The 21,554-nt window shown below is 34.5% G+C and overlaps 1 protein-coding gene across 1 annotated transcript in view; it reads right to left on the minus strand.

The window, feature by feature from the left end:
- SUPT3H (SPT3 homolog, SAGA and STAGA complex component) overlaps nt 1-21,554 on the minus strand; it is a 70,808-nt gene that overhangs the window by 24,562 nt on the left and 24,692 nt on the right. Inside the window, exons 3-4 of the mRNA XM_029283404.1 lie at nt 20,079-20,169; nt 19,272-19,405 (exon numbers count right to left, since the gene is read on the minus strand). Coding sequence (XP_029139237.1) covers nt 19,272-19,405; nt 20,079-20,169 — 225 coding nt within the window. The remainder of the gene's footprint in view (nt 1-19,271; nt 19,406-20,078; nt 20,170-21,554) is intronic.

The following is a 21,554-nucleotide window of genomic DNA, read 5'->3' on the forward strand; positions in this document are numbered from 1 at the left end:
AAGGATTTCCATTACCAGACGCTGTGTGTAGCACATTACAGATGTCTGCAGCCTGCAAGTATCAACAATGCTTTGAATAACACCCCCAGTATAACAATCCTCTTGTCATTGGTGTTGCATATTATAGCATTGGAATCCCACACAAGTGGATGAACAGACTTTAAATAATACCATCTGACACTGGGGAGGGGGGGAGGAATAGAAATCTGACAAAGGATTGGAAATGGTTGTTAGCCATGGGAAATAGGATCCAGGCCACTGGGGAGAGGCTCATCCTTCTTTCCTTTGATCAGACCAACTATACTTTTAAATATTGTTTCCTACAATTCATGGGAAAAGATTTTACCATCATTTAAATGCTACTTAAGAAGCTATTGCCATTCTTTTTTGCAAATTTATTTCAAAGTAATATTTTGTGAAGAACATCCTAACTCACTTAAAGTTGTTTCACACAGAGTACAGATTATACTAGAAGCAGACTACATGATACAAAAACCTTGTACTAATATTAAAAAAGGATACATACATGGGTATAGGTTGCCCATGTTATTTGTGGTCTTATTATTCAAAATTTTGTGAAACGGAGATTGATAATTACAAGCAAGACCTCTGAATACATGTAAACATTTTTGCATATTGTATCTGCAGTGTTGCCCTTTTTTACCCACATGCAAATTGGCAAACGGTTTTTGTGCATATGCAAAGTATGATTTTTAAGGATAAGGCCATCTATGCAATGTGTTTGTATTTTCTCCCCCTTGTTTGGTTATGGTGGACCTTGGTCACAAGGATTCACATGACTTCTTTATTGCAGATGGTCTTCTTCACATTTTGCTTAATTGCTATAGCTGGTCAATTGGGAGCACTAGCATTCATTGGGACATTTCGATCATGCCACTGGATGCTAGTGCTATCTACTTGTTCACAGTGATCTCTTGATCATGCCTCTGAATTCTATTGCGATCTCAGTGAGAGCTGCTATGACCAACCATGGAGAAAGAAAAGGAGAAAATACAGGTTATCTGTGCAGACAACTGTCATGGGGGAAAGAGTGAAAAAAATACTTGTGGAAGAAAGGGAAGGTCACAAGCAACAGAACTAATCCCCCAAGATTACTATCCATAAACTTATGCTATTGTTATCTGTACTACAGTTTCTTTATCTGTGGTTTTATGCTGGGATGGGCATTCTCTGCATAACAAGAACCATGTTGTGAGGAGGCTGAGGAAGAAACAGGGGGACCTCTAGGAGTTTGTTAGTAGCTTATCTCATAAATGGAAGCTTACTCCAGGCTCCAAAAGTCTTGGAAGCAGAGATTCAAAATCTTCAAAAGGATTTATTTTTAATGAACCTAATAATATGTTATTATTGTTCCTATAGTTTTAAAGATTCTGCCTTTTACTCCTTTTACTTGCATTAAAACTCCTTATTGAAATCTGGGTGATTCTTCTTCTTTTTTTGTAAGAGTTTTATTAATTTTTTGCAATAACAACCTTAGTGCCTGGTGTACAGCGTGTTGTCTTGGTTCATGATTTTTCTTTTACAATCAATAATAGTTAATTAACAGTCAATAATAATTAATTTTTATATTTCCATAATTAGTATATCAATTGATAATATATTTCCTTGATCCTCTCTTCTCCCAATAATATTCTCCTTCTTCAGCATTAAACAAATATATTTTTTGATATTTAATATTATCCATATATAAATGATTAAATAAAAACATTTTCTTCTATATTTATACCAACAATAGCATCCATATATAACATTTTTTCTTATCAACTTATGTTATGTTCATAAAAGTCATTTTATTAATTCACCATATATCTTATTTTCATAAATCTTGTTTAAACTCTGTTTCTCCATAATATTCAAACAATTCTTATCAATCATAATTTCCTCAATAATTAACATCTAAATATCCAAATTTTCCACTTAAATATATCATCCCAGTATTTTCATATTTCATATCTTATAGAAATACTATACTACTTATCTATCATAACATCTACCTATAACATCTTTTCTAATCAATTTATATTTCACTTCTATTTGTAAAAATTAATTAAATCACTATATATCATTTTTCAAAGTTCTTATTAAGCCTAATTTCCCCTCAATTTTTCAATCATTCCTTAATCCTAAATCTTTTCAAACTTAATTTGTCTTTAAAGTTCAAACATTTCCTTCACTTTCATCATCCCAATATTTTTGCATTTTGTGTCTTATCAAAAAATGCCATATTACTTATATCTCTTATCCCACTTATTCTAAAGCCCCTTTATAGCCAAAGTTATTTGTTTATTTAGCCATATTCAAACAAGTGTTTGCTCGTATAATATTCCATCTGGTAGGGCGTTCAAGTCTCTTAAGCCTGTCTCTAATCTTCTTCCTTTGCCAAATTGTTTTCCAAATTAATATTTTTGACTTATCAAACAGTTCTTGTATTTTTGTAGTTGTTGTTAGGTGTAGAGAGTACATAATACGTAAGATATATGCTTTTTGACTCCCAAACAGTGATTCTCCTAGCAGTGTCCATTTTGTTAAATCTTCTTTCTTCTCAGGTTTATTTTGATGTTCTAATGCATAAGGTATTTTTCCATATTTATTATTGTATCCAAATCTTGTGAGATTTTTCTTGTTTGTATTATAGTTCCCTTCATTTGTGACTTTGACAATTAAGTCATTTTTTCTAGTTCACATTCTGATTTGTTTGTTCATTCTTTACCATCATTCTTTGAATGTTTTTTATTGTAGATTTAAATTAGAAGTGTATTCATTTATGTTATCAAAGTTGTGTTTAATCTCCTCATGGTTTAGAGCTATTGTGATTTGTATCTATCATAAATTGCATAAATTTCTTCTTGGAAAGTATTTGTCTTGTCTTGAAATGTTGCTTCTAAAGGTCTTTGATCTTTCCGGTTGAATTCTTCAAGAATAGATATTAAGTGTGGCTTTCTATCATTTTTTAAATGAATATGTCATATCCATGTTGTCTCCCCCTTTCGAGTAATCCGTCATAAGTGCCTCTTGTACAATGTTGCGAACCTCCGTCATAGTTCTTCAGGCACTCTGTCTATCAGATCTAATTCCTTAAATCTATTTGTCACCTCTACTGTATATTCATCAGGGATATCATTTAGTTCATAACTGAGTGGTCTAGTGTTTTTCCCTACTTTCTTCAATTTAAGCCTAAATTTTGCAACAAGAAGCTCATGATCTGAACCATACTCAGCTCCTGGTCTTGTTTTTACTGACTGTATAGAGCTTCTCCATCTTTGGCTGCAGAGCACATGGTCAATCTGATTTCTGTGTTGACTGTCTGGTGATGCCCATGTGTAGAGCCGTCTCTTGGGTTGTTGAAAAAGAGTGTTTGCTATGACCATCGTATTCTCTTGACAAAATGTTATCAGCCTGTGCCCTGCTTCATTTTGTACTCCAAGGCCAAACTTGCCTGTTATTCTGGTTATCTTTTGGCTTCCTACTGTAGCATTCCAATCCCCCATGATGATAAGGACATCATTTTTGGGTGTTGATTCTATAAGGTGCTGTAGGACTTCATAGAACCAGTCAATTTCATCCTCTTCAGCACCAGTGGTTGGGGCATAGATTTGGACTACTGTGATATTGAATGGTTTGCCTTGGATTCGCACTGAGATCATTCTGTCATTTTGGGGATTGTATCCCAGTATTGCTTTTCCTACTCTTTTATTGACTATGAAGGCTACTCCATTTCTTCTGAGGGATTCTTGCCCGCAGTGGTATACCTGATGGTCCTCTGAATTAAATTCACTCATTCCTGTCCATTTTAGTTTGCTGATTCCTAAGATGTCGATGTTCAGTCTTGTCATCTTTTGTTTGACCACGTCCAGCTTGCCTTGATTCATGGATATTACATTCCAGGTTCCTATGGAGAAAAAATCTTTACAGCATTGGACTTTCCTTTCACCACCAGATGCATCCACAGCTGAGTGTCCTTTCAGCTTTGGCCCAGTCGCTTCACTCTTTCTGACGCTACTAGTACTAGCCCTCTGCTCTTCCCCAGTAGCATATTGGATACCTTCTGACCTGAGGGGCTCATCTTCCAGCATCATATCTTTTTGCCTTTTGGTACTGTCCATGGGGTTTTCATGGCAAAAATACTGGAGTGGGTTGCCATTTCCTTCTCCAGTGGATCACATTTTGTCAGAACTCTCAGCTATGACCTGTCCGTCTTGGGTGGCCCTGCATGGCATAGCTCATAGCTTCATTGAGTTATGCAAGCCCCTTCGCCACGACAAGGCAGTAATCCATAATGTCAACACTAGATGTCAGCAAATATTTGTTTTCCAGCTCTTTCAAGCAAGAAGTTCTTATTATTTTTCTTTTTTTTATAATTTCATCAAAATCCTTTAGAATATAATCTTAGCAGTTTGTTTTAGTTTCTAAGTTTGATCAGATTGTAGTATTTTAAATTTAATTTCAATATGTTTCTTTCCTCCTTAAAAGTTAATTTGCTGCTTCTGTCTATGGGGGAATGGGAATGTAGTCCCCTCACTTTCGGAGGTTTTTTGCTTTGGGGATCTTTCCCAGGGACTTAGTTGCAAAATAAGGGAGATAAGATAAAATACTCTCACCAACTCCAAGCACGCTGTTCACCGTTGTTCTGGTTAGTGCTCTTGGACATCGGCTGCAGATAGCTTGGGCTAGACGCTGACATGCGGCTAGCCTTTCTCCTGTCAGGTTCGGAGGGCTTTCCCTGGATCAAACGAAGAAATTGCTGTCGCTTCGTGATAAATGGGGCACCCCTCCTTCACGGTCACCTCTTTGGGGTGACTTCGGACCCATCTAGGGTCCCCCTGGCAAGACAAAACTAGCCGTGGGGAGCGGAGGTCCGCTCTTGCGTGGCCATGCGCTACGGGCACAAAACCAGAAGTCTGAAATCTGGGTGATTCTTGTTTTGCAGTATGGAGCTTACATGTACATGCAAAACAGAAAAAAAAATCATGTGGTGGAATCCCTTCCCATATTTATTTTGTTGGTGAAAAGTTGGATAGGATAGGATATGATAGGATATTTAGCCAAATGTGATTAGACACAAAAGGAATTTGCCTCTGATGCAGAAGTTCTCAGTGTATATGCAAAGCAACAGAACAATAATAATGATATAATATCAATAAGAGGGGTAATAAAGAAGATGAGAGGGATAATAATAATGGAATAGCCATACAACATGGGTAAATGTACATAGACATTAGACAGTATTATGAGAATTAGGTGTTCAGCAGTGATGGCACAAGGGAAGAAACTGCCCCTGTGTCTTTGGCATGCAATGCCCTATAGCAGCATGCCGAGCAAGTTGAAACCCTGGTGTGTGAAATGTTCCTCTGTTGACAATTTATAACTTACAGTTTAATAAGGTGGGTTCAGAAAACAACCTCTCATTTACTGATTGAATGAATGTAAGGCAGGGTCACTCTGATTATCCATATCCTAAAGCTGTATATAACAATTAGCTCCATCTGCAAGGACAGAGGCTTTATCCTTAGAGCTGGAATCCTAAATTCAAAGGATTCCAGAGGTTGTGTTCTATAATAGATGGAGGGATAAAGCTGTTTAACATACTGTATGGAATGGTGAGGTTGAAGACAGTTAACTTGGTGTTGTTTTATCATAAATTCATTTAATATGTAAGGAAGATCTTTGGAGCAAACTTCAGATATAACTGCAGTACTTAAGTTACTTTGAAGAAAGTTCCATTGGACACTCTGAAGTTTATATTCATATAAACCAATCTAAAATTAAAGTATGACATAACATTTAAATGGAACATTTATCTGATAGTCTGAGCAGACTTCTTGCACAATGGAATTTCCTATTGCTGTATTCCTCTTTGTTGTCTGTATAATTCTTCTGTTATGAAAGGCTGCTCCTTCAGTGGAAGGACATAATTGGGCACTGTACTAAATTATCTAGTTTAAATATTTCAATTTATATCAGTGCAGTTACAGTTGGGATTCTAATGTTTGTGTTTTTAAACTTTCAAGAGAAAAACAGAAAAACTCAGATCATAAAATATAAAATACAGATTTAGGAAAAAAACAATGGGAGGAAATAAAGTGGTAAGTACTTTGGAAATCAAGTAATAAGATTTCATGCAAGAGAGGCAATGGAAGGTATTGATTTGTTCACAGTTAACCTCAGCTAGACTAGTACAAATATTGCATAATTATTTGCCAAAATATTGAAGGGATTGCAAACAGAAAGGATTTCTTTTCATATGTAGTGAACTTGAGAACAAGTTGGATCTTATTGGAAGACAATATTCAAGGAAATTAGAATAATAACTAAAGAAAAGAATTAATGTTTTCTAGAGTTGGGACTGTTACATATTTTTGAGGAGATAACTAAAAAAGGAACTTATTGTATTCTTACTCTGATTTGATAAATTATAATTGTTCAAAATATGGAAAATATTATTTGTTCAAATTGGCATACTAAGATATGGTCAATTGCTTTAAGGAAAACATTGATATAATTTAAATAATGACTTTTCAGTGGGATGAATCATATTTTAATTTATATTTCCTTTTCTCTCCAAAAATTATATACAGAATACTGAAACTCTAAGAATAATTCTTATTTTGATAAATTTAGTGACTTATGTAAACTATGAACTGAATGTTTAAATAAGCTATTATAATCCATTCTTGTTTCTTTCTATTGAATGTTGAAAATAAAAAAAAATTAAAAGTCTTTTACTAAAAGCTATCCTTAAACCTTAGGTTGGCAGTTCCCATTGGAACAAGTTCCACAGAACCAAATGTTCCTTCAGGGAGAAAAGACGTTCTGACTTCTTAGCACATAGTGGCAAAACAAAACAAAACAAAACAAAACATCTTTCAACTCCACTGTAAACAACAGCAACAAAAAACCCCTTACGGAATGTATGCTTCTGTTGTGAACAATGTAATGGGATTTTAAAAGTAAGAGCTACAGACATTAATAGGAGAAAATAAATGACCAATTGAGCCCCAAAGTCTCCCCCTACCACTCTTAGGATCAGGTTAACAAAATTTTGAGGGTGGGGGAAGTATCCCCATTCAGAACACTGTTGGCTGCTAAGGTGATATGGGCAATGGGACATTCCTTAATGTTAGGTGTTAGGAGATCACTGAACACCTTAGAAAAGTATAACAGGGACTAGTGCTGGCACAGTGATACCTACAATATAAAAAATATCTATCCTGCGATGTTTATTAAAAATTAAGAAAGATTTCTTTACATGAAAACAAAAATAGATAATCCTGCTTTACAGTTAATGAACTGTTTCTGTAAAAAACCTGTTAATTCATTTAGAAGCCTGATATGCCAAAATGAAACTTTCTCTTCACCATCATAGAATAGTGGATTTTGAAACCTTCTGCCCTGTCACTATGGAGATCTGGAGATCTGGTCCTGTCTGAATAGCAATGGAATGCCAGTGTTACATTTAATTCATGATTTCCTTGTTTCTGAGAGTGAAGTTAACTGCCCAAAGAGCAAAAATGAGGTTTCTTGTGATCATTTAAAATTGATGCTGAATACAAACAGAAAAAGATCTAGTCATAGTTTTCTCATGGTACAGGCATCAGACAGATCTGATGAAAATGCTGACAGTTTTGAGACTCGATTCAGAACTTTCAACATACACATCTTTACAGATTCAAAAGATTATGCCATGAGCATAGTAAGAACTTAATTGAGATTCCAAACTAGAAATACTGTTTTGTAGGGGATTGGTTAGTAAGTTTCACTGGCCTGCAATTGTTCCTTTTCCTAGCAGCTGTGGGTACCACAAACCACTACTTTGTCCCCAGTGCAACTTACATTTATATTAAGCTGTTACATGTGATCATGAAGGGATTACGATTCACTATGACACTTCATTCTAATATATACACACAGGAGTTAAATGTGGCTGTATTTAATTAAAATGGAAGCCCAGATTGGTTGGTTGGAAAAGGCAAATAGGCTGAAGTAGAATCCTGGCAAGACTATCCTGGTAATGGGTAGTTTATAGGTCTGCTAACAGAGAACTCTACATATTCTAGATGGGACTGAATTTCCTGAACAGCATTGTCTGCAGAATTGCAGAGAGCACAGTGTGACCCTCTGAAGGGCTGCCAACGTCTGTCCAGTAATGCTATGATAGCACTGGGGAAGAAGGGTATTCACACTTTTTTTTTAAAGAAGTAGGATAGAAATGAGAAATCTCTCTGGGAGGCAGACCATTTCAATCCCCACCTATAAAACTCCCCACATTCCCCCCAATATTAAAGCAATATAGAGAATATGTGTCTCTGTGTTTGAATCATTTGTTTAATAAATACATTTAATATTTAATAACTGTATAAGCTAAATTTGTAGATTTAACCAATCATGATTTTTCATTTGGGTTGAATTGTTCTTTATCGATATATTGACAATATATTGCATTATATGATTCCATCTATAGACTCAAAGAAACTAATCTCTCTATATATACTGTACATATCTGTATAGCTGCATGCCTGATACTCATGTGCACAATATAGTTTTAAAATCTTACATTCTACATAATGTACATTTTATATTTGATGAAAAACTCCTGGATACATTGGCAAATTCTGGACATATTTAATAATTAGAAGCACAAAGTCAGTGTAGTACATCTTCCCAGGAGCCTAACCATCAAAGCAGGCAAAGGAATTCTTCTGCTATTCACAACACTCCCTGTCCAATAACTAAATTAAAGTTGTTTAATGTTAGCAATATTTAAAAGTATTAGGAAAGGAGATGCTTATAACCCATCCTTAGGATGAATTTTGCAGCAGCTTCTAAAAAGTCAGATATTTGCCTTTGAGACATCTCCAAAAAGAACCTCATATCAACTTTGGTTGGCAAGAAGCCTATTTGGGAAGGATATTTTCTTCTATTAAAGGTATTGGCCTTCCACTGTTTATTCAAATAAGAAATGTACTATGAAAGCAGTTTGGTGCCTGTGGTGCTGAATTATTGCTATGTAACACTCAAGAGCGGGAAATTTATCCCTAAACTAGAAGGCAAAGTGACAGATGAATAGTGTGCTTTTTAATCCTGAGGGAATAACTCCTGAAATGAAGCATTCAGAATGCAATATTGTTTGAGTATCAGTTCAGATTTTTTTAACAGAGGGTTTTTCTTCCTGTGTACAGTAAGGGTAAGCAGACGGCAGCAAATAATTTTATTTAAAATTTAAAAAAATCAATGACAATATTTTGAAAAATTTTAACATACTTTCCACTAAAATAAGAGGGTATAATGTATTGACTTTATGATCCTGTTTTCTTTACTTTGTCATAACATATCAAACTTATACAAACAAAGCAGAACCATGGCAACAAAGCAGTGTTGGGCTGGATGTGCTTTGACAGTTCTGTTCAGCATCTGAAAAATATTCCTGCCCCAACCTGGATTGCTCCAAGGGTAATCCATCCTAATATTTCTGGGATCAGAAACAGATTCCCTTCACCCTCTTCTATGTAGAAAAAGTGTAAATGCCAAAGCAGCTGCAATATATATTTTTTAATCCAAATAGGATGAAATTCATAAATTAATCAAACCATTATGAGACAATACAGATTGCCAAACTCTACAGATATTGGTGGAAAATGCTTTTAGCTACAATTCTTTGAAATCTGATTTCTCATTATAAGGAAAATGCTTTTTGCTTTCTTCTAGATAGGAACGAAATTTACAAGAAAGCTAGATTATTGAGAATGACCTGCATTACATTTCAGTGGGGATCTTTCAGGTATTTTTTTTTTAATTTTTTATTATTTTTCATTTAAAAAAACACAAACATAAATCTTTTATCACAATATCAACCAAAGAGAATAAAGCTAAACAAAACATTCACAGACATGTCCGGTGTACCCCTCCCGCACCACCCTCTTCCACTTACCACTCCTTCCTCCTCTCATTCTACCACCACTCCTCCTTCCTCCCTCTTTCCTACTTCCCTTCCACACTCAACCATCCCGTCCTATGCAGTTGGGGTATCACCAGACACCTCCTTAAAAACATCCTACATATAAATCTATAATACAAACCTACCCTTTTCCCCCCTCCCCCCAGGACTTCCCAAAGCTAATCTAGGAAATAAACACAAAATAATCAAAATCTATTCACAATTACTCCATATTACTACACACTAGTATAAACTTGCTATGACTCTAAAATAACATTAAGATACATACAAATTTTTTTTTAAAAAAAACATCTTTTGTTAATCAAAAGCTACATAGTAATTTTTCAATTCATACTTTCTCTGAATATAATCTATCCATCTTCTCCACATTGAGATACATTTTTCCTGAGAATGATCCTTCAGGTACGCGGATATTTTTGCCATCTCTGCAAAATGTGATACTTTCTGTCTCCAATCATCCATAGTTGGTAATATCTTTTTTTTCCAATTTTGAGCAACTAATGTCCTTGCTGCTGTTATACAATACAACATCAGTTTCATTTCTTTTTGATCCAAATTATCCATGATACCCAGTAGNTACTACCACATCTCCAACATTTTGGTTGCAAATTCGGATACATGCAAGACAATTTTTGAGGGTCCAAGTGCCATCTATAAAACATTTTATAGAAATTTTCCCTTAAATTCTGTGCTTGAGTGAACTTGACATTTCTTACCCAAATTTTTTCCCAAGTTTCCAACTTTATTGGTTCTTGAATATTTTGAGCCCATTTAATTATACAATCTTTAACCAATTCTGTTTCCGAATCAAATTCTATCAAAACACTATAAATTCTCCTAATATGGGCTCTACTTTGATCTTTAATCTGTTTTATCAAGTTCACATCTTCTGCCATTAAACCCAATTTTCGATCTATATGCCATCTCTCAACCAATTGAAGATGTAACAACCAGGACTGGAGTACATTATCCTGTTTTAACTCTTCCAATGATTTAATTTGCCATTTTAAAATGCATTTTAAAAACCTCAATTTGAAAGATTGGAAATAAACTTTGCCAGATTTTCAATGAGGATTCATGGCAAACTACATGTCCCTGAAGAAGCTGGAATGCAGCAGCCACACAGTGAACTTTGGCTCGCAAAATCTCTCCAGAAAAGAGAAAAAAATATGAGATTGCTCACTGGTACTGCAGAAAACTGCTCATCAGTAAATTGCAGGAACTGAGATTTTTGTGGTTGGCTTGAGTTGAGCAGCTGAGAGTTGAGGGATTTCAACCAAGCTCATATCATAATAGAGCTTATATGGACATAAGGTTCAGTGAGATTCATTTCTTAATCATTTTTTAAACTATAAGATTTTTTTTATAGCACTGGCTGAGTGTCCTTCAAACCGTAACCTATTTTAAATACAAGCTTAAAGAAGTTTATTGTTAGTCACCTTAACAGGCACTTACAAACATTCCTTTTTGGAATAAACAACAAAAGGGTGATTAGAATGTTGATTCTGGAACATTGGATTAAGGGTCCAAAAGGATCAGAAATAAGATTTTGAAATTAATTTTATAAACCCTTCCCATGGGAAAATACTGTTGTTTTGAATTCTTAAAGAAAACATGATAGGATGGCACTTTGAAGGATGGGCCCTGGAGGGAAGCTAAAGATTACAATTAAGGATATGTAAGATGATGTACTGTTCGCATTTAACTCCTCATAAACTGTCAAAGATGTATAAGAGAGTGTCAAATGTATATTGGAAATGCAAACAATTTGAAATGATATTTTGTCAACTCTGAAGACTTACTGGAATCAGATAAGATTGGAGCTGACTCAGCAAAAAGCAATGGGGATAATCTGGGAATAGAAACACGAGTTGTCATGAGACTGAGGAAATTAGAATTACGTACATTGGAGAAAAGATGACAGATGATGGAATACTATTATACTTTTCAAATACCTGAAGGAATGTTGCCCTGAAGAAGGGGTTGCTCTTTTTTCTATTATCCCAAAGTGCAAGTCAAAGAATAAAGATGGACTAAATGCTAGAAAAGTCCTATTTGGACTTGTTTTACCTATTGTTCAATGTTGAACAATTCATTGTCCATTCCATTAGCAATCAGCCTTCAACTAATAGTTAAACTTAGTCATTTATCATGCACCTTTTCTAAATTGACATTTTATCACAATATCATTAACCTTTATCATTAACCTTTATCATTAACATTTCCCAATGAATTGTTGAAGAATAAAAAATCTGATCTGTCACTCTCTGTGTATTGTCAAACTGCACTTTTTTCTTCCTATTACTTTCCTGCCTTTTGGATTAAAATTCTGCTAAAAACTCTCCAGGCATACTTAACAAACTAATTGTGCTGAAGTTTTTACATTTACGTGTGCTACCTTCCTCTTTCTTCTTAGGCTTACTAGGTAGACCAAAAAGAAAACATGAACAGATGAGCTGATTTTATTTATTATAAAACTACATTAATAGAATCTTAACAGTCTAAAAATACAATTCTCCCCATCTCCTTTACAGTCCAAGAAATTAGGGAAAGTCTCTTCTGAGCCTGTTGCCTTATCCTCTACCCAGCTGAAGCTATGCTGTCTTTTATCTGACTGTTCCCTAGTCAGCATCTTTTGGTCCTGTCTCCCAAGGTCTTGCCCACATATCACTACATTCTATGGGATACGAATAACAGCATTTTTCTATTTATCAAATAAAATTCCTAAATAGCCCATTCATTTTTCTCTAGTCTCATAACTATCCATGCATTCATGTTACCAAAAAGAATAATAATTAAGAAGTTATTTTGCAAGCCAACATTTTGTTCCCCACATCCCTACAATCTGGACACATACGCTGCGTACATTACTTTTTATTTAAAATATTTATTTAAAATAACTTCAATTGATTTGTCTTTTCTCTTTATCCAATAAGCAACATTTCAAATTAATTAGTATCAAACTAAATAATCAAGCTATATGCTGCTGATTAGATACTTCTCAAAAGAACAAAAATAATTAAACTAGAAGTGTACTAAAGTGTATCTGCTGTGAAAATGTTATAGTGATAAATCCTTCATTAGTAGGAAAAGTACTTGAAAATATGTTTGGGGAAACATTGAGTTAGACTGGTTGCCAAAGACTAGATTAGATTAGACTAGACTAGACTAGACTAGAATAAGTTTATTGTCACTTTGAATGTACACTAATCGGCATACATTAAAATGAAATTTTATTGCATTCAGGTCTCAAAGGGTCACCACCTCTGATATACAGTACATAAATATGACAAAAATAAATAAATACAGAATTATGCATATATTATATGACATAGGGAAACAACAGTCTAGTTTGGGCTATGTATACATGTGCATGGCAAGAAAAACTAATCTTGCGAGTTTATCAGATGGATGGCGTAGGGAACAAAGCTATTACAGAATCAGGTAGTTCTGCTAGAAATACTTCGAAACCTCCTCCCAGAGGGGAGCAACAGAAACAGACTGTAAAGTAGATGTGTGGGGTCTCTAACAATGCTTTGAGCTCTAAGCACATAGCGCTTATAAGCAGCATCCTGAATACCAGGAAGTGAGCTTCCTATGATCTTTTGGGTTGTCCTTACCCTTCTCTGTATGGACTTTCTATCTGAGGCACTGTTGCCACTAAACCAGACAGCAGTTTGATGGCCAAACCAGACACCCAACCAGAAAGCATTTTCGTATACTTTACTTTTTAGACCCAATGGCACTGATATTTACAATTTAAACCAATGGGATGTACTATTAAGTGAAAGCAAGGAACTTTAAAGGACTCCTTTTATATTACATTTTCATTTTCTTTATTTATATACATTCTCAAGTTTAGATCAGAACACTTAACTGACAGAAAGGATATGTTATAATGATCTATGCATAGTATCCCTAGTAAGTAATTGATTAAGCTAGTTTTTTTCAATCTAAGTAAATTCACTTTGTATCATTAATAATAAATTAATAAACCACAGTTTAGATATACCACATAATAGTCACCACAGTTTAGATTATTTTATTAGTGACACAAATATGTCTCTCTCTGTGGGGAAAATAAAGGCCAAAATAATCCCAACGGTGATAGGAGCACTTAGGTTGTGACTCCTAAGCTGGGAGAGTGGTTCCAACAGATCCCAGGAACATCAGAGCTCTCTGTCCAGAAGAGTGCAGTACTAGGAAAAGCTAAGATCCTGCACAGAATCCTCTAATTTTAGGCCTCTGATAGAAGATCCAAGATTGAAGAAGACACAGACCACCTATTAGGTGAGCAGAATATGAATGCGGGAATGTATGTATGTATGTTTGTATGTAAAAATCTTCCTTGGAAATAAAAAAGGGAGGAAACTGTAATTTTTAAATTAAAATTTCACAAAGACAATTTAAAAATGCAGAGTAAACAATATTCGTTTTCTGTATAACTCATCATAACTGAAACCATACCGCCAAACAATCATATCCTGTTTGGGCCATAATGACATCAGAAATCCATGTTTATCATTTGCTTTGGACAACTTAGCATGTTTTTGGCCCAGGGCAAAGTGGAAATAAAACCATTTGCAGCTGGCCAAACCAAGATAACCACACATTTCTGAAGTAATTGATACCTAAAGGAACATAGCCTTTAGATCACAGTTCATGATTTAAGTACACTAATTCTTTAAAGGAGGTTGTTAAAGATTTTAAAGAACACACTGGACTTACTCCAAGACTTAACATGCAGAAACTATACTAAACATGGCAAATAAGATATTCTATACTTCTTTATGCACTAATTACCACTTTTTTAAGGGAATGGAATATACTGTATTTCCTGCATTGTTTTAAATGTCTACAGTATTTTTAAAGAGTCTAGGCCAAAAGATTATTAAATGGTCCAAAATAATAAAATACCTCATTGTCCATGCAATCCTTGAGAAAATGGAATGCAGTTTTCCCATTTTCTAGTCAATATTAAGATTCCAAATTTAACAGAACAACCTTATTTTACTTTTGCTTCTCTCACTTTTAAGAGTTCATACCATATTATTTAGTAGAATTTCCTTGTCTCTCTCTCTCTTTAACTTAATTATAGTTTAGAATTATATCTGCACCATGATCAAGTGTGTCAAAATTGGATTTGCGAACTTTAGCTAGGAAGAAACCCAGTTAGTTTTATCCATAATTTGCTTTTTTATACATGTAATGTTAAATCATGAATGAAAGAAAAGTAACATTACATTATAGCAAATGTACATAAATGATAAAGCTTGATTTCTCTGTTTTATCTAGATCCCAATTTTCCTTCTGATCTTGCCTTTCTTCTTGATAAGAATAAGAATATTGTACAAACAAGGTAACCTATCAAAATAAAACCAGCAGAAGCTAATTTTCATTTCATAGTTTATGTAAATTTCCAACAGTTAATTTTACAGAAAACTCCTAAAGATAAATAATTTATTGTAGGCCTCCTTCCACTCTTAAGTTGCTGCAGTGCTGTCCTGATTCCATATCTAATTATATCTCCAGGTGTAGAACTCTATGCACAGCCTTCTGTCTAAATTGGAATCTTGAAAATGCCACCATGCATAGAACAGGAACTATTTTCTGGAATGTGCTCATCACATACATTCAGAACTTCAGAAATGCTCCTAATGGTGAATTTAGAGACAACAGTATATTTGCTCCAATGTAAAAAGAGTCCACAAAATATTTTAAAAACTTTTCCTTTCATTAATTAGTAGGAAGTGGCAACTATTACATTATTAAGATTATTATTAGCATACTTTGGTTCTTAACATTAAAGCTGAGGCAATCTAAAATTAGCCTAGTTGACAACCCAGTTAATAACCTCAATGTACATCACATCATGACTTTTGAGACAGGAGAGTGGCAAAGGAAAGAAAAGAAGGAATGTGACAGCTCACAACAGTTTATGATTTCTTAATTGTGATTATAGATAGTCTTTGTTTACTGATCACTTGCTCAGTGACTGTTCAAGATTACAAAGGCACTGAATACTCAAAGTTCAAACTCAACGTTCTGGCCATTGCAGCATTCCCACAATCTTGATTTGAGTACTTGGCAACTGACCTGTATTGACAACTACTGAACCATCCTGTGATCAAATGAGGGGAGGGAGGGAGGAAGAAGGAAGGAAGGAAGGAAGGAAGGAAGGATTTCTGATGTTCCCTGCCAGCTTCCCAAAAGGAAACTCAGTGGTGAAGCCAGCAGGAAGTTGGAAGTCACTTGCATTCCCACTGCATTTTTGCCCACCCATAGTCATTCTGTTTCTCTGTTTAGATAAGGAAATATCTCTCAAAAATTGACCAATGGGGCACCTGTTGCTTAGATCCTCAACAGAGATATCATGAAGAGACCATATTGAGACAGTTTCAAATGTTCTCTCAGGAAATTTAAATCCCATTAATTAGATATAACAAGTATCAAGCTACTATTAGACCTTTTACTATGTACGGTTAATAACTATTACTATGTTATATGTCTAAGAAACAAAAAAGCAGAAAGAGAAGCAAATAACTAATATGTGTAGAATGTGTATATGTCCACACAGAAAATCCAAACTTCTGTTAAAAATTTAAGAGGAAAACTGAATGCAAATATGTCAATAAGAATGAACAAAGCTGCCTATATTGTGACCCTTGAGGTTACAAAAGAAAAAAGTAGGGAGGAAAAATTATGCTGTGAAGATTTTAACTAGTACTTCCCAGAATCCAGAGAAAGATTTGGCACCTGTACAAATTAGCCTAGGGGCCAGGAAAGCTATATACATTTAGATATCATTGTGCTGAACATATGGCTAGCTTGATAGAAACTTTTGCTTTGCAGATGTTGCCATTCATCTTCATCCACTGGAAAAAGGAACAATATATAAAGTCTCCAAGTGAGGGTTGCCTTTGTCACAAATCAGATATAATGTAGGAACTGAAAACTACTGTCTTATGATTCTTAGAAAGTAATTATGCATTTGTACTCAGTTCAACTGGACTCCTAGATAACTATGTTTGGGATAAGAGTCTTATTTGTTTTTTGAAAAGAGCAATGTTGTTATGAAAATAAATTGTTTGGAATAACATCAGTTCATCACACATATAGTATCTCTTTATCCTTTCTGTTTGCTACTGTAGATGCAACATAGTCGCCAGCAGGTCATCCAGTCAATATACTTACTAGAAAGATTGGTCATCCAAAACAACATATTTTAACATAGATGATCCTCATACTTCTTATGTCCCAATCTATATGAAACATTTATTTTCTATTTGTTGTGCATTAAATATTTTTTTCTTTTGCTTAGTTGAGAAACATTCTTAAAATATTTTACAAAAATCCTAGCCTTAGGAGAATTGTACAGATTATCAATACAAAAATGTATATCTCTATACATCAAACTGTACAGCAATAGTTTACATGAACATGTAGATGAAGCCGAAAACATTCAAGAAATAATTTGGAAGGCCAATATCAAAATAAAAATAAAAAGTGCTTAATTTAAAGATAAAGTCTAGCTAACTTACTCCAATTTTATTTTAAACACACTGCACTGCAGCTGAAATAGCAACTTTCAGAGGTTATAAAATCAGACAATTATTGTTTCTAAACATTTCACATATCTTAGCTCATATATGCATAGCTACATTGAAAATTTACTTCTCATAGCCTTTTTGGGTAGCCACGAATATACCCTATCCATATAATTTCAGTTAACCTACAAGCAAGGGATCATGAAAAATAATCTCGAATATTACAATGGAAATAGTGCCATGTGGTACATTTACAAGAATAGAAGACATTGCACATATCTTATTTGAATGCCAATTATATGCCCCAGCAACGGTCTTTTATTTAGAACCTTCAGTGCTAGTCCATCACCATAATAAAGATTGATTAGAACCTTGTATTTAGAACCTATGCATAAATCAACCTATTGGAACTGCAACAACCAATTGTTCTACTTCCTTCTCTTATATTAAAGTGTTCAGTTGAGAGTTTGTTACATAGGAAAAATTGGAGTCATGTGTAAAGTCATGTCCTTATCAGTATAACAGGATAACAAAATTGGAAGGGACCTTGGAAGTCTTCTAGAACAGGGTTCCCCAACCCCCAGGCTGTGGACTGGCACCATTCTGCGGCCTACCAGGAACTGGGCCGCGCAAGGAAGGCCCCATCCATGCACGCACAGGATCCAGGCAGCATGTGAAACCATGCCACCTGGTATGCGGAAAAACCACCCTCCATGGAGCTGGTCCCTGGCACCCAAAGGTTGGGGGCTGCTGTTCCAGAATATACTTCTGAATATATATTATATGCATTGCTCTGTAATTTGGTATATTTATTTATTTATTTATTCATTCAGAAAACTTATAATTATTTTATCCTTTTGTTAGTTGATGCTATGATTTATCTTGACATGATCAACTGACTAATCAGTATATTAATTAACACCTAGAAATGACTGAAAAATGCTAGTCTTGTACTGATCTTAAAAGTGAAGGTAGGGCATTTGTATGAAACATTTCCGACTCAGATGGAAGGATATTTATTTAGTATTTATATGGGAGAAACTTCAGTGATGCTGGTAATGTACCAGGCAACATACAGTCTCCTGTCTCCTTTGCCTTGTTCTGCTAATCCTGACAGGATGGTATTACTTGTCACCTGGCTCTCCTCTCCTTTCCTCACCCTCTGTAGTCTAAATGAGTCATTATTACCATTCCATCTTGCAGTTTTCTCCTTGCTAGACTCTCCTTGCTAGTTTTGATCTGCCTGCTTAAAAGTAGACAGATTAAAAACCAAAATGGTAACTAACAGTTACTTAGTCATAACATTCAGAATAACTTTTTCTAAGTTTCAATAGGTTTTTCCCCCTTAATATTTATCTGAATTATCCCAGAAGTAGCCTCATAAAGTTAATGTAAAAATTAAAAATGATGAAAACATGGGAAGGAACTCCAAAATACTGATGGAAATCTTTTATAAGTGTTTACTTCATGAATCCTGCAAAATAATATATTTGGGGCTTGGAATCTATGTTTATTGTTTTGCCTTTTCCTTTAGCGTGTATTTGCCTGGCCAAAGAATTTTCACATTGATCTCACATTTACTGTATCTTAAGAAGGTCAGTATTATATGTGGATGAATGCTCTGCATGAAGAATTCTCCTATAAAGCAAGGGATTGGACTAAATGAATTTAATTTAATTTATTTTAATTTAATCTAATTTTGTAAAGTAAATAGTTTTCATACTTTGTTTAGAAAAAAGGGTAGAATTTACCTCCATTCTCTCTTGCTTTACATCATCTATCTCATCATCTTCAAACAAGGCCAAGAGCTCCCCAGTCTGATCAATAGAAATAAGAAAGTCTTGAGCAGATTTCTGACGTTTGTTAGTGCTGCTACTGAATTTGTCTGAAAGAGACCAGAGGAGGAAAATAGACAGCTGTTTTGATACAAAAAAAGGGGGTTAGAGAGAGAAGGGGGGTTGTTTGTTTTGCTTTCTTCCTCTCTCCAAATTATTAAGACCCTATTAAGACCTTATTAAGATAAGGTCACTGTCTCATATTGTCCCTTTGCAAATCCATTTGCATTCGCACTAGGATTTTAAAATAGATCCCAGATATCTGGAAATTCCATAGAAGTAAATTTTAGGGAAAATGCAACCAAATTGCAGTGATTACATATCTAGTAACTAATTAAAATGAAAAAAAATATTTATCAAACATTCATCTTAATTTTAGACAAATTTAAAGAATGATTCTGACAATATTTTTGTAATAAATTAATTAAATTATAGTTCAAATTAATTTGAAAATGTAAATTGTAAAATTAAGAAGACAGCACCAGTTCCTTAGCTAAACTTAATTCTTGATATTAACAGTTCTGGTTATCAAATGTTTGATGGACTAACATTCTGTACTTTTATAAGTAACTGGAATGGAAAAGCCCTGGCTTAAATGAAGTTTCCCACTAAGTACTATTTTTGAATGTCTAAAGCTAGCTAGGAATATATTTCCATTTGGTGCTATAGATACATATGTTGAATATTCCCCATAGAAAGACAAGTTTTCTGGAAGCCTCATACCTTCAAGAAGATCATCTTCATCAATGCCTTTGACAACTTTAGATTTGTAATCTCGGAAAAACATGTATTTAAGTAATCTTCGAAGTTTTTTCTAGTTAAGAAAAAAATGGACATAGACACTGCCTGCTAACATTAAAAGTTCAAGGAGAAATTTGAAGCATTGTAACTGCAATCTTAGATTATATATCCATATTTATATACATAGATTGACAATACTTATTCTACAGAACAGAATGCAGAATTCAGCAAAAACTCACGTTAACTGATGTTGAAATTCCAAGCATAAGTCTGACAATGCATATCAAATCAAGTGTATCTTTTGTGCAGATATATTTCAACATTAGTTTTTTCTTGTGTTCATTATACTTTTCATTCAGGTAAACCTTACTTTGCCAGTTCAATAAGCAGACCAGACTGGGAAATAAGAAAGTTTGGATCTAAATTCCTTTTTTGTTTTACTTCAGAAAGAGAAAAGGTGTGTGAATAAAAGTCTATGAGAATAGCATGCTGTAGTCAAGCACTTTTATTTTAATGTCTTAAATTTGGTGATAGTTGAATTTATCTCAAAACAAGACAAGCACTCACAGGGTGCTTTCAGGAAGCTAGCTGTTTAGTATCGTTTCACTTTATTAATCACTCCAATATGTTCCCCTCTTACCTTTACATTTTTGCCGTTGGTTAAAACTATTCTTTTTCCCTATAGGTTCGAGTTCTCTCCTTATAGAAGACAATTTCAAATCAGCATGGTTCAGGACCATCTCACAAGTACTCCAGTATCTTGGTTTCTCCAGGGAAGTGTTTCCAATGACAGGGTATGACTGTGCATTTAGTGCACTTAAACAATGTATTAAAGATCTGGAAATCCAAAAGATGGCTGCTCTTCCCAAGAATGTTCATTTGAGCAGTCAAACTCCCCCTTTTAAAGTAACAAGATATTTATATCAAATAGCTGTCCTAAAAATGCGGAGCACATTAGCCTTAGCAAGCTGCAATGTACTTCCCACAGCAGTTTGGGAGGGCCGATAAAAAAAATATATGAGCTTAGACTGTGCTCCTATGGAGAGGGGGCCATTGAAACTGCAGCTCATGTCCTGCTATACTGCATCTTCTATAAGGACTCACTGACTCAGTTTATAACATCTTACCTAATAAAATGTCCAGGAAATAATAATTATTCTTTTTACATGCAACTACTGTTATCAGATCAGTATGAAGTAGTTTCCTTGAATGTGGCCAAACTTTGCTATGCTGTATGTAAAATTAGGCAAACTTCAACTGCCCACTGTTAATCCACCACCAATCACAATATTCTTTTATTATTATTTATTATTATTGTTGTTGTTTTAATGCTTTTATTTGCTGGTCTGTGACTGTAATAAAATTGATTGATTGATTGTTCCCCTCTTTTTCTTAATCATGAGGACCTAATATTTCTGATCTGTCAATAATCAAGAGGAGAAATGACACTTTTGGGGA

The sequence above is a fragment of the Protobothrops mucrosquamatus genome, unplaced genomic scaffold (assembly GCF_001527695.2).
Source record: "Protobothrops mucrosquamatus isolate PMUCROS unplaced genomic scaffold, P.Mucros_1.0 scaffold78, whole genome shotgun sequence".
Classification (NCBI taxonomy): Eukaryota; Metazoa; Chordata; class Lepidosauria; order Squamata; family Viperidae; genus Protobothrops; species Protobothrops mucrosquamatus.